Source organism: Dermacentor albipictus, unplaced genomic scaffold (assembly GCF_038994185.2).
Source record: "Dermacentor albipictus isolate Rhodes 1998 colony unplaced genomic scaffold, USDA_Dalb.pri_finalv2 scaffold_30, whole genome shotgun sequence".
NCBI classification, from domain to species: domain Eukaryota; kingdom Metazoa; phylum Arthropoda; class Arachnida; order Ixodida; family Ixodidae; genus Dermacentor; species Dermacentor albipictus.
The window spans coordinates 372,880-396,196 of record NW_027225584.1 but is presented as its reverse complement, the minus strand read 5'-3'; the positions used below and the strand labels follow the sequence as shown (position 1 = coordinate 396,196).

Here is a 23,317-nt window from a genome sequence, read left to right as displayed (position 1 = left end):
CTGGAATATGTGGTTGCATATGCGAGCCGTGCCTTCACAAAGACAGAAACCAATTTCTCTGTCACACAAAAATTTTTGGCTATAGTTTGGCCTTGAAACAAATTTCGCCCTTACTTGTATGGCCATCCCTTTGACATTGTGACAGACCACCACACGCTGTGCTGGCATGAGCCACTGAAAGCCCCGTCAGGGTGTCTTAGACATTGGCTTCTTCGGCTCCAAGAATTTGACATTCGTGTCATCTATCACCTCAGGTGTCAACATTCTGACGCAGATGCGCTCCCCTGATCACCCATGCAATCTGACGAAATACCACCCTCATCCATGGAGTGCCTGGCTGCTACGCTTACTGTTACTGACATTCCGTTTGAACAGAGAAAAGACCAGCGGATTGCGTCTCTCAATGACACTCTCACCAGTTTTTCAACGGCTACGTGCCCTCGAGCCCTTCGTTGTAAAGCTACCCATTTCGTGCTTTGGGACACCATCTTGTACCAGCGAAACTATCAGTCAGACGTTCGCAAATGGCTTCTAGTCATTCCTTGCCATTTGCACATATTTTCACACTGACCTACAAGCTCATGCAGGCATCCTGAAAACCTACGAGCGGCTCCACCAGAAGTACTACTGGTGCGGCATGTATTCTTATGTCCGCAAATACATTCAGTCATGTGCAGCCTGTCAGCAACGCAAGACATCTCCTCATACGACAGGCCCTCTGCAACCTTTACTATGTCCTGCATGTCCTTTTGACCAGGTTGGCATCGACCTTGATGGGCCCCTTCCATGCAATGCTAACGGAAATTGTTAGATAATTGTAGCAGTAGACCATTTAACAAAATACACCAAAACTGCTGCACTTGTTTCGGCTGCTGCTCACAACGTAGCCACATTCATCCTACAGCATGGCGCAGCACAAGAACTGCTCAGCACAAGAACTGCTCAGCACCTGAGGCCGTACCTTCTCGTCTAAAGTTATTAATGAGCTATTAGACGCGTGCCGAACTATTCACCGTGTCACTATGGCGTATCATCCGCAGACTATAACGGTCTAATGGAACGGTTCAACTGCACTCTTGGTGACATGCTCACAATGTGTGTTGCGTCTGATCATTCTAATGTGGATAACGTCCTCCCATTTGTGACATACACATATAAAACCACAACTCAGGCTACCACAGACTTCTGACCATTTTTTCGTCTTTATGGACATGGACCATCCTCTACCCTTGGGACAGTACTACCGTATCATCTGGATGCCTCTGAATTCACCCCTCTTTCCAAAGTTGCTGCTGAAGAGTGTCATCAAATGGCTCGCTCAATCACGTCAGATACCCAAGGCATGCAAAAAGATCATTGCGACAATGACCAGTCCACACAGTCCTTCGCCGTGGATTCTCATGCCTGGCTTCGGCTGCCCTTCCAATCTCCAGGCTTTAGCCCAAAGCTTAATCAGAAACATCCAGTGTACATCGCCTGCAAACTATGTGTTCGAACCGGTGACGCCACCTTCAGACAAGCACCGCCGTGGCCATGAAATAGTTCATGTGCGCCGCCTGAAATTGTACCACGACCCCCTCATAGTGTCATCACTTTAGGTCACCAGGATGGCTCCTCTTTGCTGTGGGGGCAATTGTAGTGGGGAATATGCATATAGCACTGTGTGCACTGCCATCACTGCGGGGTGAGACCCAAGCTCGAGCTACTGATACCAAGAGAACTGGTCACACAGAGCTACATGCAATCGCTTGGATGAGCTTCAATAAATCCCCCTTTCAATATATACACAGTGAAGTAGACGCGCTTATGAAGCTATTTATTGATGTTTCGGCCGGGCATCAGCCTTCCTCAGGGAGCTATATATATATATATATATATATATATATACACACACGCACACATACATATAGTTGAAGAAATGAAGGCACACACTTACGAAAATAGCATTTTTAATGTTTTTACGTTTCGGCCGTGGCACAGCCTTTGTCAACTACCTATGCACCGAACCTACACTTTTCCTTGAAGTGTGTGTGTGTGTGTGTGTGTGTGTGTATATATATATATATGTATATATATATATATATATATATATATATACACATATATATATATACGTATACATATACGTATATATATATATATATATATATATATATATATATATATATACACACACACAGAGAGAGAGATTTTAGTAATGAAAGCAGGACTCCAAACCGAACGTTGGAAAAAAAATTAACGCTTTGCACATTTGTATGTTCCTTTCGTATGCTTCTAAAACGACTGGATCATCCAGAGAAACATCAATTTGGTATATATATATTGCTACACGTATGTGGTATTTAATTGTTTGGAAGAGGCGCGTGGGCGCCATCACTCGAGAAAAGAGGAGGAAGAACGCTGCCTGGCTCTCGAGTTGTCAGCTGAACTGGCCAGCGCTGTATTATTCCTTGTAAATATATTTTGTAAATAGTCTCAAGCTTTAATCCTTTGTTCGCATAACGTTTGAGTGGAGGGTGCCATTCCCCGTCCTCGCCACAGAGCTCTGCAGTGGCCGCACCGTCCTGCTTTCCGCCATGGCTCCCGGTGATGACACCTCATCTACAGTGTCATCTACTCCTGCGACCCCGACAACAACGTACGTTATGGTTACCAATCCCCGCAATCCTGGTATATTCTCCGGTCAAGATAATGTTGACGTCGAAGACTGGCTTAGCCTGTATGAGCATGTTAGCCGAAACGACCACTGGGAACCTACCATTATGCTAGCGAATGTCCTATTCTACTTGGGCGGAACTCCTCGTGTCTGGTTCCGGACACACGAGGACGAGATCTCTAGCTGGGATGCTTTCAAAGAGAAGCTCAGCGACCTCGTTGGAAATCCCACCGGTCGGCAGCTGGCTGCTAGAAAAGAGCTTGATACCCGAGTTCAGTCTTCTACTGAATTGCATGTCTCGTACATACAAGAGGTGCTCACTTTTTGCCGGAAAGTTGACAAGAAAATGGCCGAGGTTGACAAAGTCGGCCATATACTCAAAGGCATCGTGGAAGAATGCATCAAACTTTTGGTCTTCAACAATTTGTCCACCATTGATGTCATTGTCAAGGAATGCCGCCACTTTGAGCTCGCGAAAAGCCGCCGCGTTATTGCACAGTTCTCCTGGCTCCCTAACACGGCTGCGACGTTGTCTTGCGTCGACCTTACCACTTCATAGTAAAGGCAAGGTGCAGAAGACCAGGACTCGAGAAGAAGAACACAAATGACAGGACCGGCGCGGTTCCTGTCGTTTCTGTTCTTCTCGAGTCCTGGTCTTCGGCGCCTTGCTTTTACTACTTCAAGCATGAACCAACTAGCCCAAACAAGAGTTTTCCTTACCACTTCACCACCTTTAAATGAGCACGTCACACGTATTGTTGGCTGCAAGCTCGAGGCCACAAGTCCTGCGCCATTCCATCAATGCCCTCTTGACCCCACCATTGACCAACCAGCCCCAGCGATCTCTCTCATTCAGGCAGTTGTGCGGCAAGAATTTGCAAACCCAGGTGTTCCTGCTGCCTGTTCCCTCTCCCGACCTGACATGCGACCGGTGCCGACTGCTACGCCTCACGGCAATCTGTATTCCCCTTCCAGATACCGTAACCCTACCGAGTGGAGAACTCAGGACGTCAAGCTCCTTTGCTTCTGCTGCCTCCGCATTGGCCATGTCGCTCGCCACTGCTGCACCTCCTGGCCGTCGCAGTATTCAAGCTCCTATTCTCCTTCACCTCGTCTATATGGCGATCGACGCCGTTACTAACCTCGCCGTATGCCTCCTACCTCTGATGTATCCGTCGATGTCAGTCGTCCTGCTCGCTTGCCGTCACCTCAGCGCCGTTGGTCGCCGTCACCCCAGCCATGCCACTATTCATCGCCAACCAATTATGGACCCTCCCGGACGGAAAACTAGGCCATGCAGCTCTTGGAGGTAGTGCTGCATCACGTTCATCCTGTCTAAATCCTCTATTGACGTTCCTCACCAACACGAACCTAATTGAAGTAGACGTAGATGGTGTTCCGTTGATGGCATTAATTGATACTGGAGCCCAAGTGTGCATAATGAGCGCTAACCTATGTTGTCGCCTCAAAGAAGTTCTTACACCAGATGGCCTCTACTAATTCAAGGTTATGCCGTTCGGTTTATGCAATGCCCCCGCCACGTTCGAACGGATGATCAACTCTCTGCTTTAAGGTTTCAAATGGTCAACTTGCCTTTGTTACCTCAATGATGTCTTCGTGTTCTCTCCTACATTTCAGACGCACCTTGAGCGCGTCGCAGCTATCCTTGACGTCTTCCGCAAGGCTGGGCTCCAATTAAACTCATCGAAGTGCCTCTTTGGGCGCCGACAGATTACAGTGCAGGCCATCTCGTTGATGCTTCCGGAGTACAACCCAACCAAGAGAAGGTTCGAGCAGTAACGGCTTTTCCTATACCTCAGTCTGCCAAAGATGTCCGGAGTTTTGTGGGGCTCTGTTCTTATTTTAGACGGTTTGTGAAAGATTTCGCAGCAATCGCTCGACCCCTCACTGAACTTCTGAAGAAAGACGTGCCTTTTACGTGGGGTTCCCCTCAGGCTGCCGCATTTTCACGCCTTATCACCATTCTCACCAAACCACCGGTCTTGGCCCACTTTGACCCGTCCGCACATATAGAGGTCCGAACCGATGCCAGTGGTTATGGGATCGGTAGCGTCTTATCGCAACGCCAACACAGACATGACCGCATTATAGCCTACGCTAGCTGGCTCCTGACAACTGCAGAGCACAACTATTCGATTACCGAGTGTGAATGTCCTGCTCTCATCTGGGCTGTTTCAAAGTTCCGCTCAAATTTAAATGGCAAGCCCTTCTCAGTAATAACAGACCATCATGCGCTCTGTTGGCTTTCATCGTTCAAGGATCCTACTGGCCGGCTCGATCCCCTCCGACTACAATACCCCTACACAGTGACTTCCAAGTGGGGATGCCAACACCAGGACGCAGATTGCCTCTCTCGCTACACAGTCGAAGACACGACCTCTACATCTGATACTGACACCAACACCTGTGTTCTCTCTGTTTTTCCACTGCTCCATGTCGCCGAGGGGCAGCGCCGTGACCCGTCCTTGCATATCGTCATTGACCGCCTGGAATCATCAATTGCCGACAGTTCCCTTCGCTCATTCACAATTTATGGCATGATCTACCGCTACAATGTTCACCCCAATGGCCCTGCATTATTCCTTGTGATCTCTAAACACCTTCGCTCGGCTGTTCTCCATGAACTTCACGACCTCCCCACTGCCGGTCACCTGGGTGTGTCATGTATCTACGACCGGATCTGCCAACGCTTCTTTTGGCCAGGGCTTGCTCACTCCATTCGAAGATACGTAGCTGCATGTGAGAAATGCCAGCAACGCAAGACACAATCGACGCTCTCTGCTGGGTACTTTCAACCACTCGACATTCCTGCGGAACCATTCTTTCGGGTTGGTTTGGGCTTACTTGGCCCTTTTCCTCTTTCTACCTCTGGGAACAAGTGCATCGCTGTGATCACAGATTACGCCAAGCGCTACGCCATCACCCGAGCGCTTACTACAAGCTGCGCCACAGATGTCGCCGATTTTCTACGCAAAGTGATTTTATTATGTGGAGCTCTGCGACAACTTCTCACAGAATGCGGCCGGACATTCCTATCAAAAGTTATCACGGACATCTTGCAGTCCTGTGCCACGAGGCACAAGCTATCCACGTCATACCATCTGCAAACAAATGGCCTCACAGAGCGTCTCAATTGCACTCTCACAGACGTGCTCGCGAAATATGTCTCTTCAGACCACACTGACTGGGACCTCGCTCTACTATTTGTCACATTTGCTTATAACTCCTCGCACCACGACACAGCCGGTTATCCCCCTTTGTCCTTCTGTTCGGCCGAGAACCAGCACTGCCCCTCTACACAACCCACCCTGTTCATGCGGCACCGACCAGTGAATATGCACTTGACGCCATCGCCCGCTGTGTCTACGCAAGGAAAATCACCCGTGACCGCCTTCTGAAATCCCAGGAGTCAAAGGTGTTTGTACGACCAGCGACACCGAGACGTGGACTTCCCGCCTGGTTCTTTGGTGGTTCTATGGTCTCCGTCGCGTCAGGTCGGCCTGTCCGATAAACTGCTGTCTCATTACACAGGCCCATACCGACTGCTTTGTGCCGCGACTCCCGTCCCCTACGAGATCACCTATGACACCCCATCTGCTTCCCAGTCCAGTAATATCGTGCACTTTACACGATTGAAGCAGTATCGCCTTCCCAGTGATGACATTTAGATGGTCCGGGGAATCGCTTCTGCCGCCAGGTGATTATGCTACACGCGTGTGGTATTTGACATTGTTCGAACGAGGCGCATGGGCGCCATCACTCGAAAAAAGAGGAGGAAGAACCTCTCTGGCTCTAAAGCTGTTGGCTGAACTGGCCAACCTTGCATTATCCCTTGTAAATATATTTTGTAAATAGTCTCCAGTTTTAATCCTTCATTTGCATAACAATATGTAAGGTTTGCAGTTTGGAAACTGATCTTTGTAGTACATGCTGCCTGAGATTGCTCTAATGTCACTACCCTGTTGGCATGGATGCCATGCCAACAACGGAAGCCCCACTGCTGGAAACCTGTATATAACTTTCTCTTTGACTTTGGCAGTACGCGTTTGCTTTTCGTGTTCTTTACCACAGAGCCTGACAGAGGGCTCCTGTCAAGGGGAGTTGAGCAAGCCGGCGCGCAGCACGGGTGGGAGGGGGGATAGATAGATGCCCCTTTAGAGGTCGCAGACCAATAAGCAATGACATGTTTTTTTATTTAATGTGTTAATGACACAATTTATTGTAAAATATTCATTGGAGGTTATACAGAAGCTTATGTTCATGACTGGATGGAGCATACTCCGCGCGGGCCCAGCTGTCACATACTGTAAAGATCGCCTCCCTTGCGGGTTACCTGATTTCCATTGCAATAAAAGAGATTGTAGAATGCTACAGTGAAAGTTATCTGTGTCATTGACAGATGTGGTTATCAGTCACACATTACAATCTAGTATTGCCAAAATTTTCTGAAGCATGTAGCTGAAGTGGGACCAACAAAGTCACTAAAGTTCTCGCTAGAATTGTCAAGTGGATATTAATATAGAGGCATTGGAACAGTCTAATATAAGCTAACGTGAAGTAAATCATCTACCTTGACGTCTCATGTTGGTCTAATGTCCGTGCAGGTGAACGAAAACTGAATTTACCAGCAGCGTATAGAGGGTTTTAATTTCACAAATGTATTTACTATAGGGCACGCAAATATTCAAAGTTTCGAACACGAATTGTTGTCGTGTAATATTTTACTCATATTTGAAAATGAACTATTTGGCATTTTCAAATATCAAAGCTAACCAAATATTGTGCAACAACCAACTGTTCAAGTCAGGTTACTGTTCTCTACCTGTTGAACAAAGTACTGCAAATTATCAGAAGTAAAAGAACACAGTTTTTCAAGCAATATAGAAACAAAATCAGTAATGCAAGTTTTGTTTTCAGTATTGCAGTGGAACTGCGGCACTGGTTAACACTCCTTGGGTTAGACCTTGTGCACATACATAAACATCCAAGAATGTGGACATGGGAACTGCCGGTGCCGTTGCACAATCGGTAGTGCAACATGCATGTAATGCAGAGGTTGTGGGTTTGGGTCCCACTATAAGCAAGTTGATTTTTCCTCCATTTCCCTTGATCTTCCAACTTTTACATTTCAGTCAGAAACTACAAGCAATTTCTTCTAATCATTCCTTTTCTTCATTATCTCCATTACCTCCATTACTCCATTAGCTTTTTTTTTTCCATTTCCATAAAGGAGTACTGACACAAAAATTTTAGATCTTGTTTTTTCTGCTGCAATAAGTAGCTAATGGCCCAGTGATCACGGCACGAAACATCATTTGCTCCAGAGTGTGACAGGTAATTATTTGGAGTCTTGTTTGTAGCGACCGTCCAAGTTTTGGTTTCAGAGAGCAACGAGACGGGCCAAAGCAATGTAAACACAACTGGCCACATGATCGCACAAAACTGCGACATGCACACACCAGCATGCTCGCTAGCGCGCGAGCTTCGTGTTGCTAGTTCATCTGCTATGCCTGCACATGCTTTGTGATGCCCTCACCATCATCGTCGTCCTTGTTTTCGTCCTCCAGCAGCGACTGTTTCCTGCAGGCAGGAGTCGCCGCCGTATTTAGACATGGCCAAACACTTTTGAATGGATCCACTACAGAGCTGTGACTCGAAAAGCTCGGCCAGTGATAGCTATTAATATGCGTATCACGACCTCCTCTATAAACTCGTGATGCATACGCACTGCTACAAGTAGTACGAACCATTCGCCGAGGACGCTTTGGGAATGAAGCATATTCCGGAGCAGGACACAAGGTGGGGTAAAATTTGGCACAGCATGAGGCGTCGAGGTACCTAGTCCTGGTGGAAGATCATCGGAGCTCGGCGGATTTCGTTTATACCAGGCGCGCTCGAAATGAAACAAGCAAATCTGGCTGCTCTTCAGCGGGGTCCATTCTAAGCGTCCAGTGGCACGCACGAACTCCGACCACTTCTGCCGCTTATCGACCCCGACGGTAGCGAACGAGCAAGCCAGGTAAGCTGGTGATCGCTGGGACATCGAGTTAATATAACCAACTCTAGAGGAAAAACTGGGCCGGAAAAAAGGGAACTGCTAGGGCACCACCCTGTTGCTACTTGTCAATGTGGCCAGTGCAATTACTATTGAAAGAGCTGAAAACAAGTACAGGTCGCCTTATGCTTTGTCATTAAAATATGCATACCTGATGGCTTTATTTATTTATTTTTTATACATACTGTAGCCCGTTAGGGCTATGGCAGAAGCGGGGTGTACATGGGAGTAAAACTGATTATGATATGCAGAAACAGGAACATAGAAATAGAAAAATGTAAAGGAACTATACATCAGCAATAGCATTTAAAAATTGAGAAATGGGTAATAAACGAACTTCAGCAGGTAACAAATTCCACTGTTCAATCATGCGGGGGAAAAAACTGTATTTGAAAGTGTTAGTGAGTGGATGGAGTGGTCTGATATTAGAGGCATGATAAGCTCTAGTTGAAGACGGGCAAGCAGGCGTTAAAAGGGAGGGAGGATCTGATAAGTGACAAAGAGAGTTCTTATAAGAATAGAAAATCTTGAGAGATTCTATGTGCCACCGTCTAGAAAGAAACTGGAGGTTTAATTGAGCAAGAGCAGCTCACGGTAAAAAGTCTCAGTCGAAGCGACGGTAAACAAAACAAATAGCCTTCCTCTGGACCTACTCTATACAATTAATTTGGCCTTGTTTATACGGGTTCCATACGGAGGAAGCATATTCTAAAATTGGGCGAATCAGTGTTTTGTATGCTACTAATTTAGTGTCCTTCGGAGCAGCAGACAAAGTTTGGCGGATGTAACCAAATTTTTTTAACGCTTTACTACAAATGTAATCTATATGTTTGGACCAAGACAAGATGGATGTAAAAATGACGCCTAAATATTCATATTGAAAAACTCTTGTTAGTGGTACACCATTGCAAATATAATCAAAACATATGGATGTGTGTCTGTTAGTAAAAGACATAACAGTTTTATCAAAATTGATGCTCATTTTCCAGATAGCACACCAGTTACAAAATGAAACAAAGGCATCCTTGAGGCACTGATGATCAGCGAGTGAATCAACTGGGCTATACATAACACAATCATCTGCATAGAGGCATATTTTTGAAGTAACATGGTCTGGAAGGTCGTTAACAAACAATAAGAATAGTAGAGGGCCAAGTACAGATCCTTGTGGGACCCCTGAGGTGATGTCGACTACAGACGAATCCGCAGGATCATAGCATACGATTGGGACCGCAAAGAAAGGAAACTGGAAATCCAAGACACCCATTGAGGGTTATTTAGAATATTATGGAGTTTCAAAGGCAATTTAGAGTGTAGTATAGCATCAAAAGCTTTGCTAAAGTCAATGAAATGAGAAAGGTCATGAGTAAATTTCGCAAGTTGGGTTACAGTACTAAAACCGCGCCTGAAGCCGTAAACTTCGAATGATTGCCGGCGTTTTTTCGACTGGAACTATGAAATTCACATCTCAGAAGAAGCAGGAAGACCCAAGGATCACCTGGGCACCTAATCAACCAGGTGGGCCATTTCCAGAAATCATTTCAAACAGTTTGTCACGCCAACCGGGAAGCCTAAGCTTAGCGAGAGCATCCCCGTTGCCATGCATCACCAGCCACGGCGGCTGACGTGCTGAGCCTAATGCCGCAATCAGAGGCGGAAAAAACCCCTCTACCCGGCTATCGCAGAGCATTAACATGGAGGTGGTCAGTGTAGACAGCGAAGATATTCAACCAGAAGACTCGGACCAAGGCCATTGGTTCGAAATAAAAAGAAATCATCGAAGTGATAAAACACCACTTCAGCGAGATCACGAAGCTACTTGGAACAAGAAAAAGGGCAATTGGCAGATTCAACAATTAATAGTTGCAAGCCGCATGCCACACTTACCAGTGGACAATTACAGGATCATTATTAGACCAAGAGGCGGACTCAACGTGACCGAACATGGTGTAGACCGCATCTACCACAGCGTACGACGTGCTGCAAATGTTGAACGCACAGCGGATGAAAAAGATAATCTTTGCCTCAACCAGAAGCAGAACATTAGTCCTCAGCACACCATCAAAAGAAAGAGCCCAAAAATACGTCGCAATAACCAGCCTGAGCATTGGCAGCAAGGAATATGAAGTCTGTGCCTATCGCGCAGCACTGGAGAACACCTCGAAAGGAGTCATCCGAGGTATCTCTGCCGATGAAAGCCTGGAAGACATCGTTAGGAAGCTGGTCACTCCACGCAACCCCAGCGTTCTCTACGCCAAGCCTATGGGCAATACAAACAATGTGATCGTAATTTTTGATGGGTATTACGTCCCTAGCTATGTGAACTATGGAGCTGCGCTCGTTCGATGCACACTTTACAAGAAACAACTTGACATCTGTTACGAATGCGGAAGACTTGGTCACCGAGCGGACGTATGCCCCAATCCTACTGATAAGATTAACCGGAGTTGTGGCACCAAGAATACAAAGCAAGACCACGAATGCAAAGCAGAATGCCAACTATGCGGAAAAGACCACCCGACCGGGGATAAACGATGCCAAGCAAGGTACCGCATCCCATACCTCGTCAAAAGACGAATATGGGAACGTGCCCGGAAAGAGGAACAAGTGGAATATGAAAACTACGGCAATAAACAAAGAAAACCAAGTACAGCCAGCAAGAACAGAAGAGCCAGAAGCAGATCATGCTCCGGCAACCGATCAAGGTCAAGGTCCCGACCACCCAATGGCAGCGCAATCAGACCACCACAGACCATTGGCAACGGCAAGGGCACTACCGGCGACTACACCACAGGACCCCCATCACAGGTGAGCTGGGCTGACGTAGCTTCCGGGGCGCGTGCGGAGGCAGAGGCTGCACCTAACACTAGAAATAGAGATTTAAAAAAAGAACTAGCAAAGATGAAACAAATGATGCTCGAACATCATTAGCGGATTGTCGCTCTAGAAGAAGAAAACAGTAGACTGCGGAAAGAAAACATTACTCTTAAAAACGGGCGGGGTATTACACTAGATAGTATTGAGGAAAGAGAGACAGATATGGAAGAAGAGGCTAACACGCCAGCCAAGCGCAAAGCCACGGACGATAACGAGGCGATCACAGTTAAAAAGACCAAGTCCGTTAAACCTCTTGAGGAAAGACAGAATGAACTTGAAAGCAAAATTGACATTCTAGAAAACAAACTAGACATCATAGGTCACGCTTTAAAGACCTGGGTACGCAAATTACCCAGCAAGTCACACAGGCTATTATGACGCAAATACAACAACAATTTAACACAATCGCTACAAAATTTACTGACATTGAATCTTGTATGAAGTCATGGGGACCACAAATCAGTGGAGGCGGCCCCATCAAAACAACCAGTAAACCATATAATAAACCCTCGACACCTACGGTGGAAGGAACCGGAAAACTGTAACTGCCGCCATGGATCGACACGACCATTATACTTTGCCAGATAGTATATCTGGCAAAGGAATTGTCATGGATACAGTAGAAAAAGATCCCACTTACATCAACACCTAATTAATAAGGAACATCCTGATGTCATAATGCTACAGGAGCCACACTGTAAGGCCAAATTATCTGGGTATAGATCATTCTGTAGTGCCGGCAGGGAGACAAGAGCTGTCAGCACTCTAGTCAAATGTGCCTACATGGTTGTTCAGCATGATACAGGCATTGCAGATGTAGACAATATATTAATCGAGTTAATACCTACCAGAAAAAACAAAGTCTATTTCTCCTTAATGTTTATAGTAACCCAAGAAACAAACCTCTCAATTTCCTATTACATCTCCGCAAGACTCTCACTATCACAAAAGGCAGAGCCTTAGTGATTGGGGGGGGGGGGAGGGATTTCAATGCTCAATACGCGGCATGGGGATACAAATTTGAAAACCCCAAATGTAGACCCCTATGGCTAGACGCACAACAAGAGGACCTTACCCTCACCACAGACCCGTCAACACCTACGAGGCGGGGGTCTAGTGTTAGTGTGGACACTATGCCAGATCTCACATTTACAAAGAAAATTAGGGATGCGAAATGGATTAACACTCAACAGGATCTAGGCAGCGATCATAATATCCTTAAAATCACTGTTAAAGCAGGGCCACGTAAACCTAAGGGCAAACAACTCAAAATTGTAGGCTGGAACAAACTCAGACAAGTTTGCAAGAAAAATGATAATACTATCACAAACATAGTGGACTGGAGCATGCAGCTTAAGCAGGATGTTAACGCAGCCACACAAGTAATCCCCCAGGACGCGCAAATAGAACAGGTAGACAGTAAACTCCTACGTACGTGGAAAGCTAAAGAAGGTCTCTTGAGGAGATGGAAAACTCAGGAGACACAACAGGACGCTCCGACGCAGGCTGGCCCGGCTTAACAGAGATATAGAAGCATACGCACAACAGCTCTGTAACCAACAATGGGAAGCAACATGCACCAATATGGATAATCAATTAGGATTGGCCAGAACGTGGAACTTCCTCAGGCACCTTTTGAATCCAGAGGAAAGTAAAACCACGTACAGACAAAACATAAACAAAATCTTACATGCATATGACAAAACTGAAGCAGCTGTTTCCGCCCTATATGTCAACACCGGTAAAATGCACTAATTGCACACCTTCCTTTTCAATGATAATGGTAAGCTTCCAGTCAGGAGCTGGCAATGTCTGCCGTATATGATCCAACCCATTTTTATTCTTCTGTGAATTTCCTTCTCATGATCAGGGTTCCCTGTGATTATTTGACCTAGGTAAATGTACTCCTTCACAGATTCTAGAGGCTGACTGGCGATCCTGAACTCTTGTTCCCTTGCCAGGCTATTGAGCATTATCTTTGGCTTCTGCATATTGATCTTCAACCTCACTCTTACACGTTCTCTGTTAAGGTCCTGAATCATTTGTTGTATTATACCAAAATAAATATACCTGCTAAAAAAATGTGCATCGGCATTTGTCTATTCGAAGTGGATTCGATATTCATACTTACTATTTCTATTTGATTCGTATTCGAATATATTAATATTTGCCCACATCTAATATTTATTACGTAACCAATGATGACAGCTTAACTTTTTCATTACGATCAGATGGGAAGGTTACAAATATAGCACGATCCAAAAGCCCACAAGTAACGTAGTATTCCTAGCATAAAAATGCACTTATAGTCTACATTATCCCTAAATTTCTTGTGGTTCTTGAATTTTCATGGTAGGACAACTAAACATTGCAGAAAGCACTTGACCGCATATTGTTAACACGGCAATGACAATAACACAAGCATTATACAGGTCAAACACTACATTTTCACACTTGATCTACCTAAGATCCGCCATTAAGTATTGATTAGTCCAAAAGACATGAGCAACGGAAGTGATTTGTTCAAACGTGCGTAAAATGAGCTCAGCCGTTCTGATATCTACACCTTTTTTATGCAGTCGACAGGTCTTATTTACTTACTGTGTTCATAAAATTCATTACGTTTGGTTTTGGTGACTGACGTGCTTGAGCGCATCCACCAATCAAATACATTTAGTGACACCACTGAACCCGCAGCATTTAAACACATTGAAATAGGTTTGTAAATAATAAGGAAATGAGAATTTTGTGAGCACAATGTGAATGCTATGATGACCACCGTGTTGTAAAGCACAATCACAACCTGAAGGCAACCGTTGCTATGTAGTAACAGAGCCTATGCACCGTACAGAGAGTTTTGGCTGCTTACATGCTGCTTTTGTATAATAAACTGCATTCTAGAAGGCCATTTTTGAAGCAACTTTACTATCTTGTAAGTCGCTAAAATACCACCAATTGTTCATTCAAATCACTAAAAATGTTGCTGATTACAAAATAGAAAACTTTACATCAACATATGAAAATGTCGCTAAATCTAATGACAATATCACTAAAATGGCAACCCTGATTAAATCCAAGTCAACTATTGAAGCAAATAAGATTTGTGTTTTCAAAGATGGCTAGGTTTGACGGCCCCAACAAACACTGGATGACGCAAGGGATGGTACTTTAAACTTGTTTTGGATTGCCCATTTGCAAGCTGCCTCCCGTAGGCTGCTCGCATCTCAAAGTACTGTACTCTTAACTGCTTATTGCAGCTGGCTGAGCACCATCTGCTACAGCATGTGGCAGCGAGGCCCGAAAGACAATCCTACCTGCCCAAGCAAGGGATACGTAATAAAAACACCTCCCTTATGTGGGCACAACCACATACTCTGTGTCTGTGTGTATGGGGGGGGGGGGCAGGCAAATGGCCTACTTAGCCCTCCTTCGAACTGTGAGGGGGCAGCATGCGCACCCCTCCCCCCCTCCCCCGCCCTGGTAGATCACACAGGCACATGTAAACATATTTCACCTGTTGAACTACTATCACTCGATGTCACAACGCCGGCGTGAACAAGAGCGCCGGCAGCAAAAAATGAATGCTTTGTGCTGCCTCATTTCACTGCGAGAAAACTTTTTATGGCCAAATCAATGCAAGTAGTCTTCAAAGTACTGGGAACCTCAATGGTGCTATTCAGTTTCCCAGTATGACAGAGCAGTTAGACCAAATCAGTACCTTGAAAGTCTTGAAAAGTCTTGAAAGATTATCACCAATGTATGGAGGTGGGGATATTTACCAGCTGGAATGGAGGAGACTGTGTGCACATACCGGTGACGAGTGCTCCGAGGAACCAATGTGGCCAAGTCTCTGCCTGCAGCTGAGGGAGAGGCCAGACCCCCATTGGCAGCGCTTCAAGCTGCTTTCTGTAGACTCGGGAGATCTTGGTTGGGACTCCTGATGCCATATTTCCAATTTTGAAAAGTGGGGGGGGGGGGGGGGGGTCAAATGGCCTACTTCTCCCACCCACTTTCGGAAGTGCGGGGTGGGGGGCAAATGCTCTCCCCTGCCCGTACATAGGCCTATGTACAGGCAGGTAAAGCATAGAAATTAAAGTCACAAGGACATGTGAACACATAAGCATGAAGATCAGACGAATCCATGTAACCACCTGTCATTCCCATGGTAGCTAAACAGACACAGCACCCGAGTTCCCTCTAGTAATTTTAATAGTAAACTCTATGGTTTCAACCACAGGTGTCACATAGTGCATGAATTGAAACATCAAGTCGGCGAGAGTGGAGGTCCATGCAATACAATGAGTAAAAAGAATCAGGGGAACAGAGGGGCTTGATTTTTTTAGTAGAACCATATTACCCACATGCTTTCCTTGGCTTTATCTGATGGCTTCCTATGGTTGCTACCAAGCATGCGAGCCCCTCGATACCACATTGTTCCTAGGTTCAAGGGTATTCACAAGGCTTTTCTTGCATTGATTCATCAGTAAAACTAGAAGATGGTTGAAGGACTTATTCAGCCTATGGTGCATTCACTTGGCGGGTCCAGTGCCACAGCAAGCCCTTGGAGTGCACAATTGAAGTAAAAATACAACACATACAAAAAAAAATCCACTTTATGTGAATGCAAGGGCCTTGAGAAAAGAGTGCTCCCTGTGGCAAAGATTTTAAGTTGCCTCAATGACAAAGTATATTATTCTGAAGTTACCTGTAGGGTCACCTGTCTGTACCATAAAGCCCTTGATGTTTCGGTGGAAGAGGCAGCCGTTGTAGTAGTCGGAAGCACAAAGTGCCAAGAAATTCTGCAATATACAACATCTTACTAAGAATGAGCATCTTCAGCCTCACGTTTTTCAGAAAAGCGAACAGCCAGAATACAAATATAAACAAAGATATAACTGACACCTTTAGCGGGAATGCCCAAACCACTCGGCGTTTCCGACAGCTCGTTTCGTTTAATGTGACTTCCCGTCGAGAGCTACAAAGCGAAGCTTTACCGCTCGCATCAGTAAGCACCGCTCAGGCTTTGACTTATCAACGTTTAAAAAAAAATTGGGTTTTACGTGCCAAAACCACGATCTGATTATGAGGCACGCCGTAGTGGGGGAACTCCGGAAATTTGGACCACCTGGGGCTCTTTAACATGCACTACCTAAATCTAAATACACGGGTGTTTTTGCATTTCGTCCCCATCGAAATGCGGCCGCCGTGGCCGGGACTCGATCCCACGACCTCGTGCTTGGCAGACCAACACGACTCATCAACGTATTCACAGTTAAACCAGCTAAATTTTTTTATGCGAAGCATACTAGCCGCACAACCACGCTCTTCCTTGCTGCGCCGCGCACGGCCGCGTAGCTACCATATGACGTCATAACAGCTGCAAAAGCGGAGGCTCAACTCGTGCGCTCGCTTGCGGCCGCGTAGCTACATAGCCGGGTCTCAGCTCGTGCGCTCACCTGCATGAGTTGTTTCTTCGTCTAGCCGAACCAAATATAGCCAAGCAACAGCAGTTCACCAGGCTAAACAGTGGTTCAACAACTAAAATAAAAGCTAGTATGCATCGCATCCTGGGCTTAACCTTAGCTAAGCCACAGAATTTTTTTTATTGAAATCCTTAACGTTCCTTTACCGAATTGACCAAACTGTGCATGACCAACGCATACAACTCGATTTATACTTTAATCATACCGGCATCGTGACAGAGCTGCTTACGGAAGTCTGTTGCTTCAACAAATAAAGAAAAAAAAACGAAAGGTACAATGATTACGCGGTGTGAGCGGTAAGTTAATACTAACGCTATAAAAGTAAACGAATTATATTTGATCCCAGTCCAACGTAGGGTATTTCAGTATCAAGTGCACCTCGACTACTCCAACAATGCAGACTGCTCTTCTTTCACTGGTGCAAAAATTTTAATGTCCACGTCCCTTGTGCATGAAAATAAAACACTACGTGTTGGGTGCTGATCTCATACAAACATACCTCTGCTGCCTTCGGACATGCTTCACAGAACACCTCGATCTTTATGTCCCCTAGGTCCGTGTGCAGTGTAACCGACTGAAATGCAAAACATTTTGACGACATTAAATGTTATCGCATTTACTAATAGATAACTAAATGCGTATTTCAATGCAAAGGAGCACAGAGCCTCGCTTCGATAGGATCAAAATGCGCACCATTATAGCACCATTCTAACCGCGGTCCGCGTGCACAGCGCCATATTGCCCATGGTTGCTGCTTGGCAACGCCTCCCATAGAATAAAGAACCAACTTTGGCGCCGCAAACGCGCTGCCCTTCTCTCGCCTGTACTCTCCTCCTTTTGGTATGGTTGGGAGCGCCTGTCGCGGCCAGCCTTTGTAAACACGCCGGCGGCGCCACTACTAGTACACTGTAGCGCCACCGTTTGTAAAGCTTTTTTTTTTTTTTAATCTATAAATGGTGGGCGGCGCGGCCAAGGTCGATTCAAATAGGTCGCGAAGCTTCGGGCGAAAAGCGGTTCAGTACAGATTGTCACCGACATCAACATGGGGGGTTATGGGAGCAGTGATTGAAGCGCGACTATGTTTGGAGGGAACAAACATTGGGAAAGAAAAACGCGTTTTTTAATTCAAACGAGGCACAGTTAGATTCATTCAACGAAAATAAAATTCCTAGTCAATTTTATATATTCGTGATGAGTTAAGAAAATACGTTTAATTTTAATATTATTAATAAATGCATTTCTTTTCAGCGCCCATCGCTACAGGGGGCGTTGACGCCACTATCACTCGCAGTGCAATGCACGTCTTGAAATGGGCAGAAAGGCGCACTCGTATCACCTGTTGAAATACGCCCCCCTCACAATTTGTGCTTTCTTGCTTGTCGAAGTTTGTCTGAATTTCGTGACGCAGGTAGCTTCATTGCTTCTTAATCTGTTCAGTCAAAAGTAGTGAGTTACGACCGCCAGATAATTGTGTAGTTGTTTTCGTGCGACTGCGCTGGCCGACGGGCTTGGCATCCGACAATAGGATCAGCACTCTACACCTAAAGCTTTCGTCGGCCTCCAAAGAAAGTATGTTCTGTGCAGGGATGTGATTTCGACAACCGTACGGCTGGCCTTTTCCTGCATCGCTTTCCACGCTGAAAGCTCGAAACGCCCATCAGGTCGAATGGCGGGGCATTTGAATATATAGCTCCAAAGGAAGAACAAGAAAACAAATTTCGCGCCTTCGACAACAAAATGACGTCACTTCTGCTTTTAACGGACATGGCGTCACGTTATTTTTTCTTCCGCCGGAAGTGTTCCCACCACATACAGATGGCGCTAAGCCCCATGAACCGGCGATGGACCGCCATGTTTTGAACGTATGGGCTCCTATGCAAGCTTCGCTACCAGGTATATTTACCTTGGCGCGGCTACCGGGAGAGACGTCGGCAGCCAAGCGGCTGGCGCAAGCAGACGACATCGCGCGTTGTCACTGTTGCTGCAAGCAGACGACGACACTCATGTGACGTTTTTTTATTCCTGCGACGAGACGAAAAATTGCTCAATAAAGTAAATTTCGCTTGAAACTTTTTTTTTATTGGAAACTGAGCCACAGGCGAATGGTGGCAAGTTCGTGTGCTAAGCCCGTCAGCTTTGCCTTCGTTCGCGTGATGTTTGCTCGCCGTCTGTTACTGCAGAGCCGGTATTTTTATTTTATTTAAGTGCCCTCAGGGCCTACAATTCTGTTGCAGAGCCGGTAGGTGTTTACTGTATGTATGTGTCCGCCTTACCAAGTAACTGAGGCATTTACACGCGTACCGATGCGTTAGTTTCTGTTGCGTACCAGGCTGCCCGTCAAGTTGGGGACGGAAGCAACCGGGGATGTCCTTTCACGAGGTGCCAGTCAAAAACGCTTTGCGTGCAGAGTGGTTGAGAGCTATACCAAGAAATGACACTTTGCCGATCATAACTATCTCGGACTGCTCTGTTGTGTGTAGCCTCCACTTCCGTCCTACGGATTTCAAGAACTTCATTCACGAAGCGACTTCTGAAACCCCGTACGGTACCCAGTGTGTTCGCTGAACAGACGCCGTGCCTCTCACAAAGCGAGAGCGCGACGGAAGGCAGGACGCGAAAACGTAAGCGTGCCCCTTCGAGTGCTTCGTTGCCTTACGAACCACTGGAATGCGCAAATGAAAGAAATCAAGGACCAGCCACGCCTCCAGGGCACGAAAGTAACGAGAGCAACACTGAAGGAAGCGAGCCAACGTGCTATGCCATTCAACCTCAGCGAGAGGAAACCACGTTGGAGGATCCAACAGCCGAGAATTCCGATAGCTTGAATACGGCACATACAGGGATTGTACATGCTAAACGCTCGTACAAGACACAGACACCATTTAATTTGTATTCCTCGACTTACTTTGTCCAGCGCACGTGGTGGCGCGAATAAGAACGGGTGCTCAAAGCGAAAAATGAGAGGCTGAGTAGGACTGTAGAATCGTACAAACAGGTACTATTCAAGCTAAAAGAAGCAGCACACGTTAGTACATTTCTGGAAGTGACGTCCGATGCCGTCAAAGGAGATTTAAAGGCACTCTTAATCATTGACCTGGTAAAGAACTACAGAAAGAAAAGGCCACAGTGGTCAGAAACAACGCTGCGACATAGCATCGTACTCCAAAATTTGTCAACGAAGGCGTACGAGTACTTGCGCTCCGAAGACCTGCTGAGGTTGCCCTGCAGCAAGACCCTACAAAAATACATCGGCGCGGTTTCCGGAGAAGTTGGCTTTACTCAGCCAGTCCGTTGCCGCCTGGAAACAGAAATATTAGCGCATGAAACACCACAGCCAAAAGTTTCTTCACTCATCATAGACGAAATGAGAATTCGCCAGAAACTGCAATGTCACAAACGAAGGGACGCGTTCATTGGCGACATCAACATGGGCACGGAGCTACAACACCTTGTCCCAAACTCTCAGAATGAGTGCCTGGCAAACTCAGTCCTCTGCTTTTTGCTCTGCGGGCTCCACGGTCGATACAGGATACCTGTCGGGTATTTATTCACAAAGGGATGCATAGGGGAGCAGCTAGCAGAAGTCATGCGCCATGTTATCCAGAAAACGTCGGAGATCGGCGTCGATGTCATCCGCGTTGTCACGGACAATCACAGGATAAATGGGACAGCCATGCAAATTTTGTGTGATGGAGCCCTGCGTATACGTGCTCCGCACCATGCAGATCTCACTAAGCATATCTTTCTTGCTTTTGATCAGAGCCGTATAATTAAAAATAGAGATCGCAGTTTCTGGGAAAACACATCAGCGGAAAAAAAATATCATCAACGTACCTAAACATGGTGCACAAAATGCAGAAGAACTTAACAGTAAAGCCAATCAGGTTACTCACGCGAAAGCACCTCTACCCGTCCAATATTCAAAAGATGAGCGTGAAAGTGGCCGTCCAGTTGCTGTCGGCCGTAGTAACTGGAGCCTTCAAATATTTGAAAGATCAATCAGGGCACATTGCGCACATTGAGTTTGCATCGGCAGGGCGTACAATCCACTTTCTGAAAGCGATGCAGAAATGGTTTGCTCTAATGGACATAAGCAATTGCCAGCAGTACATTCATTGTAACAACGATGAGTGCCGCCCGTTGAGTGATGTGGATCATCCGAGGCTCGACTGGTTGGAACACGCTTTCGTCTCGTACATCGAAGATCAGAGGAATGCCAGCAAGGCTGAAAAATTCTTGAGCAAAGAAACGTGTCATGCTCTGATATTCACAATACAATCAAACGTTGCTTGTATGCGTGTCAACTGCTGACTGAGAAGCAATTTAGCTTTGTTCTTACCCGCAAGATGTCGAGTGATCCTATCGAGGCTATGTTTGGATTCTTACGGTGTAGTGCTGGATATGATGGTGCCGTAGTCGTCAGGAGCACAATATGCGGTCTCGAAAAAATGTTGAAAACAGGCATCATAGCCGGTTCCAGTTGCAGCAATGTGCAGATTTCGGAAAGTTTCACATCAAAGCAGCTTCTTCTAATACAGCATGAGCGCCATACGACCGTAGGCACCGCCGAGGGCGCACTTTGAACACAGCAGCAACGAGTCTAAGAGAGTATTGCTTGTCAGAGAGAGCACTTGTCTCGAACCCCGACGTTCGCAGTGGTGGTCATGATGGGAGGTTCCATTGTTCGAGCTGTAAGCCAGCGCATTCCGTGTGTTGACTGCGTCGCAATGCTTCAGGCACCAAAGAGCAGTGCTCCCCGCTCATGGCCTCATCGCTCACCAGGATCGCGGCGACCTTTTCCACCCGACGCAGGAGCTCGTCAAAGTTCTTATAGGTGAAAGCAGCATTCCGGGCACGTGGCAATCCATTATACGCAAAAATTGCGGAACAAAAAAGACACGGACGTAAGAGAAGAAGAACACACACCAAGCGCAAACTCTCGACTAAATTTATTGTGCCACTGAATCGGTTTAAATACGTGGAGCAGTATAGACTGCGCATGCGCTTATACGAAGAAAATGAGCTGCGCTAGAGTAAGTGTTGTACCCTACATGCACGGGGATATCCCATAGCTTGAAAAAGATGGCCCAAAGTGCAAATGTAAAAGTTGTCTTTTCTGCTCGCAACAAGCTCGGCAAGCTTTGCAAGTTGACGGATCCAAGTGCCGTCCTGTCTAATAAGCGCACTAAGCATCACCGAAAAATTTCGTCGAGTGTATTCACCGTATGGTTTACAACATCCGCTTTCATGTGGGAAGCAATATATCGGGCAAACTGGGCGTTGCCTCAATGACCGGCTCCGCGAACACCGCAACAACGTAAAAAATGCACCCGTGGGTTCTTGGCGATTCATTGTCGCGATCATGGCTGCAAACAAATCGAGGACGACTGCACGATTGTGTCCCGTGGCTGGACCCAGCTCATCCGTGAAATAACCGAAGCGCACATGATTGCAAAATTGAATGATCAGTGTGTTAGTTTCCCTTCATTGGCTCTCACAGAAAAAGAACTAAGTTTATTGGAGGCGGCATCACATGACTCATAACTATGTTACATGAATGCGCAGTTCGGTTTCTTCATATAAGCGCATATGCGCAGTCTATACTGGTTCACATATATAGACCGATTCAGTGGCACAATAAATTTAGTTGAAAGTTTAGTTGAAGTTAGTGCTTGGTGTGTGCTTTTCTTCCTTTCCTTACGGGCCTTTTCTGTTGCGCAATAATACTTCAGTTCTTATTGGCGGCGAGGAGTTACGGAGTCGCCATCTATCGGGAGCGCCTCGCTGGCAAGTATGAGGGATCACGCGACGCGCTCCTCACAGGTTTTGCTGTCAGCGTTCAAGCCCAGGCCGCCGCCGGAAGTCAACTGATTCCGGCCGACGTCTAGGGGGGAGGTAGACGGTGATAGGGAGAGCTGCGTCTCACCCGATCACCCATACTCTCTGACGGGTGTAAATAAAGTGCTATCTCTCTCTCTCTCTGTCAGCGTTCACTGAAAACACCACGCGCGAGCTCTCCCGGACATTTCTGTAAGTACTTTCGACACGAGAGAAGTTTTTTTACTGTCTAAATAATAATCTTGGGCAAACTGAAAGCACAGAATCGTTTACAGACGCAATCTCTTTACCGAATACGTACAGCGAACGTAGTTGCGCGCGGTCGCCGCGATGGAGTCTCCCGAACCAGTCCCGAACCGGCTTTTTGCGTGAAAGGTATGTAAACGC

General features: G+C 46.3%; 1 protein-coding gene across 3 annotated transcripts in view; it reads right to left on the bottom strand.

Annotated features, from left to right (window-relative positions):
• Positions 1-17,927, bottom strand: part of LOC135908442 (peptidyl-prolyl cis-trans isomerase-like 3) — a 71,257-nt gene extending 53,330 nt beyond the window's left edge. For all 3 annotated transcript variants that reach the window (XM_065440215.1, XM_065440214.1, XM_065440216.1), the window contains exons 1-3: positions 17,786-17,927; positions 17,592-17,666; positions 16,315-16,408 (exon numbers count right to left, since the gene is read on the bottom strand). In XM_065440215.1, coding sequence (XP_065296287.1) covers positions 16,315-16,408; positions 17,592-17,666; positions 17,786-17,788 — 172 coding nt within the window. In that variant the 5' untranslated portion in view covers positions 17,789-17,927. The remainder of the gene's footprint in view (positions 1-16,314; positions 16,409-17,591; positions 17,667-17,785) is intronic.
• Positions 17,928-23,317: the final 5,390 nt, after the last annotated feature.